The 8844-nt window shown below is 40.4% G+C and overlaps 1 protein-coding gene across 1 annotated transcript; it reads right to left on the bottom strand.

Moving 5' to 3' along the window:
• Nucleotides 1-365: 365 nt before the first annotated feature.
• Nucleotides 366-8294, bottom strand: MPHOSPH10 (M-phase phosphoprotein 10). Its single transcript, XM_086471415.1, has 11 exons — nucleotides 8218-8294; nucleotides 6857-7505; nucleotides 5825-5973; nucleotides 5235-5409; nucleotides 4796-4937; nucleotides 4320-4387; nucleotides 3463-3600; nucleotides 3124-3234; nucleotides 2778-2885; nucleotides 2000-2230; nucleotides 366-576 (listed from the first exon to the last, which is right to left on the bottom strand). Exons 1-11 carry the CDS (start codon nucleotides 8292-8294, stop codon nucleotides 427-429), a joined length of 1998 nt encoding a protein of 665 aa, XP_086327541.1. The 3' UTR covers nucleotides 366-426.
• Nucleotides 8295-8844: the final 550 nt, after the last annotated feature.

Genomic DNA, 8844 nt, shown 5'->3' with positions numbered 1-8844 from the left:
TATCCTCCCTGTTTGACAAGCACCCTTTTGAAAGATAATACCCCCTTTACAGTGCCAGGCTACACCTGCTGTTCTTCCACCAACGTAGCTGTCCCTACAGTACGGACAGTGCCAGCCCAGCAGCCGACATAAAAGCCATGGACTAGAGGTTAAAGCAATGGCACAGCCAAAGCTTTAAGTATCAAGTATTCTACATGGTTACGTACCTGCCCCTGGGAAGAAGCTTTCTTTTTGGAATAAAAAGACAAAAAAATCAGAGTTCTATTGTAGAAAATAAAAGTAAAACCTAAGGGAAAGCGTCTTTGCATCCCCTTAGAAATTCATGGAACACTTTAAAGATCAACACAGAATAAAACCTGCTCAAATTCAGCATTCACGTAGAAACATTTTAATATATACAAGATGCAACTGACAGAAGAAGGTAAATTACAATTTCAGTTTATGAACAGAGAGGGTTTTCTGCTTCCTCTGTTTCTTCTTTAATTTGCTTGTGTCTTTGATTTGCATTTTTACTTGATCTTGTAGTTGAGAAAAGAAGGCCTGGGATGATTTCAAAACCTTGTCTTTACCTTCATCCTGTCAATGAACAAAATATTCGTTATAACCAAGAACTGTATGAATGGTACCATTATACTACCATTAGTTACTTGCCTATAATGGTATCCGATTTAAAAAAGATCTGGTAATTGATTTTCAAAGGATATTTCTCACTGCATTCTTACACCACTCCTGCCTGCTAGCTAGAGACATGAAGAGTACGTTCTCTAATTAGCAATTAACGCGGTAGGTAAGAACAGGCATCGAGAACTGATCCTTGCACCTCATGACCTACAACTACGTATCTGTACTTTGTGTTCCGCTCTCCTTTCGAGAGGGTAAGCATGCACATTGCAGCGGTAATCACTTTCCTACAGTTTCTAATACCGCAAAACTTCAGAGATTTTTAAAACTTCACACCAGTTTACTGTTTTCTAGCATGCAAAACAAAATCAATCTGATGAGATTATAAAGAAGGCTCCACAATAAGAAGCAGAAGTTAAATAGGAGTACTCTATTTTGAAATAGCTTAAGTTACTCAAAGCTTAGAAAGAACTAAACAGAAACCTCATCCTCGGTTACGCAGGCAAGTAGTCCCACTTGATTAAAGTGGAACATCTCAAATGCAAGAAATAAGAGCAGAAGTCTTAGCATTTGCAGGAACACCACCTTGTGAACTTTGAAATACATTAAAAAGTAGTACCGGATGCAAACAATAATTTCTGCTTTGTAAATGTAATTTGATATAAAGAAACTATCATACCAGTTTTTCACATTTTTCCATATCGGAAGATGACCTGGCTTACAAGTTCAAATATATTTCACACTCTGAGTAAGCTGCTAAGTGTTCCAACAACCATTTAGCTGTAACTTATTCACAATTAAAGCAATACCATCTACATAAATACCCATTATAAACAAGGGGGTCACCGCAAAATGCAACCAAAGCTGTATTTTTTCAGGCCTCCATGCTGCCATCATGCTGTCAGGATCATCAGCAACAGCAGGACTAACAAGCCCTTGAACACCCCTTTGCATAAGCCAGTTGCAAGTATGGATTCGAATAGTCTTTTCAAAACTGTAGCTCAAGAGAATACACGGGAAAGTAACAGCAAGGGGTGGGGGACAAGTACACATCTGCCCTTTCCAGATCTCCCTCCCACTTCTTCCTTTCCAGCAGATACACTGACCTTTTATATCTGCTCCAACGTAAGTAAGGTAACACGGGCTGGGCAGTAAGCAGATGTACTACCTGCCCACGAGAATTTTTGAGGGGATAGAGAAAGATTAGGAGTTGCAGTTGCGCTAAGAGGAATGGGAGGGAAACAAACCCTAAACTTTGTAATTATTTGTGATAAAGTTCCCTTTCTGCCCTCCAGCTAAGTATTATCTGTCCTTGGGATTTTCACATTCTTTAGCTGGGAAGCTCCAGGTTACACAGGACTACTTAAGAGAGCCTTACTTTGAGCAGAGATGCTTTGCCTTGTTTTGTAAGCCGTTCTAATTTTGCTGCAGCAGCTTTTTTACTGAGCTTTGTGCCTTGTTCTGGTTTCATCTTTTCAAGAAGCTTTTGACGTTTCTCCTTTTCCCTTTGCTTCATACGTTTACGAAGCTTCTTCTTTCTTCGTTCTCGTTTTTTGTCCGTGGGAGTCTTTTCTGCATCTGTTTTTACATCACCAGCTTTGTTCTTTTCCTAAAGAGAACAAGATCTCTAGATCCATAAGCATGCAAAAGAAAATACTCACTTCAGAGGACTCAAATCTGCCTTAGCGTTTCCATTATTTCAAGTGTTTAGCCAGCTCAGGGCGACGCTGCATTAAGGCAAAGGCCAAAAACTGGCAAAAGTTGGGAAGTGAGATTTGTACAATTGATCAAAGACACACTAAGTGCTCTTCCCTACTGTCATTTAGCTTTCCCCTTGCAAATACCCCTATATATGTTGGGAAAATAATTACCATCACATAATAGTCAAGAACAAAATTGAAGCACAATATTATGGCCTCGTGTAGCCAATCAAAATTAACTTTTTCCCCTCCTTCCAGTTATTAAAACCCACAAAAACCAACCTCCTCCCCCCAGAAAACCCCAACAATAACCAACACTAGGCAAGAAGGTCCACAAGGTGAGGAAGCCAGGGTGAGAGGGGGCAGGATTCTCTCCTTGATCTGGCAGCCAGTAGGCCCTTCTATCAACAATACAGATCCTCTCCAGATCTTTACATGATTTTTATTCATATTTACCTTGATCTCCTCCGGTGCTAAGAGAGCAGCATCACTAACAGCAACAGGTGCTACTTCTTCCATACTTATAGCTGGAAGGTTCGAAACTATTTTAACTTCTGGCACAGGCTAGAAATAAGGAAACATTTTCAGGATCGAGCACATCATCTCACAGCAGCTTACAGCTAACTGAAGACACTAAATATTTTGTTCTGTTTAGAGGCAATTATAGTGCATCTAACATGAAATACAAATAATCTCAGTAACAATCAATGTTTACTTTACTTTCCATTTCCCAAATACATTTTAAAGTATCCAGTTCAAAGAGGGGGGAAAAACCCCCACTTTATGAAACTCATGCACTTACTGGTTTGGGTGTGAAGTGGAAGTTACAAAGTGCATCCAGCTTCAGGAAGAGTGAATCCATCATTTCCTGGATTTCTTTGTGTTCAGGATTTTCTTCCTCTTCAGTCTTTTGCTGCATTAATTACACAATGTTACTGCAACACCATTCATAAAGCTATTTCGCTTTAGCAAGACCGGTAACAACACAATACACAATTCAAAGCCATTTCACTGGTGAACACTCAGAGAAAGACTGACGTACTTCCACCAAGCAGAAAGCAGAGTTAGCACTCTAAGGAGAAACATGTATGATTGCGTGGTGTGAACTTCAAACCAAAAGGAAAAGCACCGCTTATGTTACCTGGTGAAGTTTCACATATTCTTGCTCATAGATCTCGGCGAGACTCAGTTTACTCTTTTCATGATCCAAAGTGATACGTTTCTTGTATTCAAAAGCCTCCTCTTTTGGTTTTTCTTTCGGTACTACATCATCCCACGCCTGTGAAAGTAACAAATTAATGACCAAATACAGCCACAGCCAAATAAACAGGTGCTACAGCTTATTTAGAACATTTTTCATACTACTTATCTGACACACTAACTACTTCATGCATGTGGCTTCCCACAAACTCATTAAGGTTCACGTTTTCATTTGGGAAAAAAAGTAATAAGAAACTTATAGCTCTATGCTTATTTTTAGTGGATTAGGGCAAAAATTATATAACAAATAACAAATGTATATTTTTTTTTAAGTACTTAAATACTTCTCCCCTGTATGTAACAATTTTTTAAATTTAGCTAAAAATAAGCCTCAAACTAGCTGTGGGATACAAATCTTCTATTAGTGGCTTTTAAGAAAAAATATGTAAACAACTGAGTTTCATTTAGTATTCAGAATGCTCAGAGCACTACAGTTACGGTCATAGACAAAAATTTGCACACTGGTATTATATTCCAAACAAACTCCTTACAGTTTCATCTGCAAACGCTCACTTTTTTTGAAATGCACCTAAACCTAGCATATAACAGGCATGCAAAAATAGACCTCCTTAGAAATCTAAAGGCATATTCATCAAGGCACAAGAATAAACCACCAGCTGCAGAGATTAAAATAACTCTGCACCTAACATTTTAAGAGTTTCAAACTCATCCTTGCAATGAGCCCTGTGAATCAAGTCTATGAACAAAATAGAGAGGAACAAGTAAGATAGTATTAACCTCATCCAATATTCTCTGTTTAATAATATCTTCAAGCTGAAATGTAGTTTCTTCTGTGATCACAGGTGCTGAGAGGACAAAGAGAAGAATTTTAAGATTAATGTTTCTCCAGTAAGGAATACTTTTTGTTCTCTAAAGAATAAACAACAGAAAAAGAAAGCAAAGCCTTCACAAAAATGTAGTAATTGAAGGCAAAGTAAGTAAACAACATTTTCTTCTATTGTGAAGACTGTTCATATTATGTAAGGCTCGTAATGACTGAATCTGCCACCGAATTAATGAACTTGCAGTTAAGTTAAAAATGAACAAAAAAAATGATAGTTTCCTGTAGTTTCCACCACAATCTCAAAAACACACCAAGTAGTTTAACTTGTTTTGTTACCCTGCTCTTAGTCTTGCTTTCAGCAAGGTCAAAGAGAAGAAAAACCAACATGACATGCAACACGCTTTCAAGAAAGCCCTCTCTTGCTACTTACCCATTCGGACTGCATGGTCAAAAAGCACTGTTTCCTCCAAAAGACTGTTTTCGGGTCGTTTTTGTCCAGTCACTTCTCCTTTAAGCTGCCAAGGTTTCTCCTCTAACAACTCTTCCTCTAAACTTTTTATTTTTTTGCTCATCTGAAAAACACAATTTCCTAAGTTTCAAACATAGAGCTCACAAGTAAACCGAAAGAAAGAAATTAATAGTTATTTCGGGCACTTCTAGCTCCTTCTCATATAAAGACGAGGTAGTATATGATTGCATACATATCTGATGCAGACAAACTACTTTGTTTTCCTTAGTTTGTAAATAGCCTCTTCATATTTGCCAGGCTCTGAACACATCACACAATCACTTAAGGAAAAAAAAAAAAAAAAAAGAAAAGAAAAATTGGCCACTGTTTCAAAGTGTTAGCAAAATAAAAAAACAATTACCTTTTCCTGTCTCTTCTCAAAAGATGACTTTATTTCACTGGGATCGATGCCCTTCTCTAATTGCATCTCAGTAACATCTTCTGTTTCACTGTCATCTGGCAAACTAAAAGTAACTTTTTTAGAGGCTTCTTTACTTCTCATATTCTCCATTACCGCTTCATTCACATCCTCAACCCTGTAACATTGAAATTTAATATAAAATAAAGGTTGAAAAGACTTTATAAGTTTTTACATAAAATATTTCAGCCATTTACCTGTTACAACTAACCCATAGTTAAGAAATACAATAGGCTTTCACTGAAACCTAAAGGCAGGGGACACTATGGAAACTTCTATATATTAAAAACAACCTTCAAAAACTGAAGTTACAGCTATTAAATTATTTATTCAGTTAAATATCAGGAGACAATACTCAAAAGATAACTAAATCAACTACTTTCTAAATAAGGTGACAATGCAAACCATGACCATACAACAGATAACAGAGAAAGGCAAACCATGACCAAAGTGAGCTTGGAATTCTCACTTTATTTTCTATTTCACTTCAGTGTAAAATTACAAGGACATTTTAACTGCAAACACATACTTACTCAGACATGCTTTCTTCATTCTGCTCTTCAATAGCACTGTCTGCTTCCTCTTCCTGATCATCTTCAACATCATTAGCTACTAAATCATCATTGTCATCGACCGGATCAAAGAAATCTTTGTATGTCAAGTCTCTAGAGCTTTTAATCGGCTAAGGAGGGGAGGGGGGGGAAGAAAGAGGGAAAAAAACAAAACAAAAAAAAACAAAATCAAAACCAAACCAAAACTGTTAAGATGGACAGAAGCCTAAGGGTATCCTGTCTTTTAAAAAGTTTTTAGCACCTGGGCAATAGCACTACTTGTGCAACAGTAGCCCAATTTAGTGAAACATTAACATGTGGAAGTGCATCTTAGTAAAACTAATCTGTGTTACAAGTATTCAAGATATTCCACCACCTAAATTCACTTCCAACTTCAACATACACAGAAGTCAAAGAGTAGCAGATTTTACCGATTACTCGTTGGAATGCATACGTGTTCCCTTATACCCTCAGCATAGCTCTTACTTGCTAGTGAGAACCTCTGCTAAGAGCAAATAATAAAAGGTTTATTTTGAAACATTCACTCAGCAACTTCAGTTAAATCAGAATTACAAAGTCATGCCCCTGGAAAAAGAAGTTACCAAAAGCCCTTTGCTCTGCATCAGTCACCTCAGTGATCTCCAATTGCCAGATGTCAGTGCTGAGCAACACATCTTTCTCACTTGCTGGGTCACCTAGTCTGCAATTCTACAAGGTCACCTATTTCTTGTGACATACTATCTCTTCCTTCATTCACACGAAAGCCCAAGACCCATCTAAAGACAGACTGCAATAGCAGGACGGTATATGCTCCTACACCAGGACATTTTGGTTTCAGATGTTCATGGCAAATATTACTAAAGTAAAGCTTCAGAAGTAATCATGAGTCATCTACTTGAATTTAACTTGGTAGTTTCTACTGAGACTTTAACAATTTATAGCCACTCTAATGGATATCGGATCTTGATTTAAAGCAAAAGAGAGATCAGAAAATTAATTTACTGGTATTCTTACTTTGACTTCAGCTTCTTCAGACTCTTCTTCCTCATAATCTGAGATGATGTCTTCAAAATAATTAATATCTTTTTCCTCCTCCCTGTTTTCCTTCTCTGCATGTTCTAAAAAAGCTTCCATCTCAGCCAGCTTGAAAAACTTGTCATCCACTATAGATTTTCTTCCCATTTTTTTCAACGTGGTTTCCTTGGTTGTTTTAGTTTGTTGCTCCACTGCTTCTATATCGAAGTCAATATCAGAATCCTCATCACTGTATTTCTGCATTAAGCTTTCTCTGAGTTTACTTTGCTTTTCTTTAGCTTTAGTTTTATCTTTTGTACAAACATTCTTCTCTTCAGTTTCTACTTCCACCATGTTGTCTTCCAACTCCTCGTCATTGCTCGTCTCTGCACCAGAGACATCCTCTTCCTGGTCTGAGAGGAGGCAAAGATCTTCATCCTCGGCATCCCTTGCAATGGATTTCTTGAAGAAATCAAGAACTGCATTGTTCTGGAGCTCTAGTTGTTGCCAAATCTGTTCTTCATCAAAATTTTCAAGCACCAGCTCTTTTAGAGGACCCCCACGAACTATATTACTTCCCAGAGCTTTATTCAAATCATATAGAGTCTTTGTTAATGCTCTGAAGTCAGCAGCCAGTCCATCTTGCACACTAAGAGTAAGGGAAAAAAAAAGCACACAACAGTTAATATTAATTTTTTATTTTCTATTTTGCAGAATTCATTAGCTTTCACTCATTTTATACCTTCCATTAAGTTCAACGCGTGGTCACACTCAGGTATTTTTGTGCCACAGAACAGCACCCTTCAACAATTACTGCTGCTGCTTAACTTTCTACACGTCTGCTAGAACACTGCCACTAAACGTTCCTAGAATTGAAGACATTATAATTCATTACACAGCTGAACAGAACGTTCCACCCTTCTACAATTGCATCGTATTGTATCTTGATAGATGCTTTGCGGAAGTACAGTATAGCACTAAACACCTCCAACACCCAAACTACAGACCCTGAGGTTTACAAAGGGAATTGCTTTCCTCCACTGCCTTACTCCTCAGCTTCTGTATTTGGGTAGTTTCCCTCCGTTTTTTCTCCAGAGCTTCCAACGCTCCAGCAGAGCCGGCAGAAACGCACCTCCGTTTCCTAACTCCCGAACGCCGAAGGAGGCGCCAAGGCACTGCTGCAGCCCTGGCCAAAGCCCCAGCCAGGCCTCGACACAGTTAACGGCGTGTTTCAGTAGAGCCCTGCGACCGCGGAGAGCGGCGGGTCGCCGGCCGAGTCGCCGCCCCTCCCCCCCCCCCCCCCCCCCCCAGCACGGAGGCCGGCATGGGGGTCCCCCGGGAAACTCGCAGCCCCGCAGTACCTGAGGAACCGCTCCGGGCGCGCCGCGGCGGCGCCCGCCACCCTCAGGCCCGTCTCCAGCCCCTTGACAGCCGCCATCTTCCCCCGGGCCGCGGCGCGTGGAGCGCCCTGGCCCCGCCTCCCGAGGCATCTGGCCGAGCCCTCCCCCTCCGGACGGCTCCCGCGGCCGGCGCCGAGGTTCCGCGCACGGGAGTTCCGCCCCGCTTTACGCCTCCCGAGCCGAGAGCGTTTCTGCTTCCCAGCCCGTGCTTTTGTCACAGCGCCGCGTCGTTTATCCATGTCCCACCCGCCTCTTTAGGTGGGCCTGCTCGCGTTCCTAGGCAGGGTGTGGCAGAGTCATCTCCTGATGGCTGCTGCCTCTTCCCCTTGGAAGAGCGTGGTGCTGCTCTAGATGGGGATGTTCATCGGCACTGAAAAACCTCCTCTAAATACAGTAAAGCTACAGCCATCTTACTTTGCAGTTTTGTCTCCCTGACCTAGATACAAGGGCTATTTTGGAACCACGTATTTCCAGCTGATTCAGTGAGCACAATGCCCAACGTTACCTCTCTGGCGGCTCCAAGCTCCCAGCTCATTAGGCATGCCTTCACACGCCTGCACGATTAGCAAGTGCTGCCCAGTGTTCTTC

The sequence above is a fragment of the Leptosomus discolor genome, chromosome 11, assembly GCF_034619465.1.
Source record: "Leptosomus discolor isolate bLepDis1 chromosome 11, bLepDis1.hap2, whole genome shotgun sequence".
NCBI classification, from domain to species: Eukaryota; Metazoa; Chordata; class Aves; order Leptosomiformes; family Leptosomidae; genus Leptosomus; species Leptosomus discolor.
Note: the sequence above shows the minus strand (reverse complement) of the source record. Positions and strands in the feature narration are given on the sequence as shown.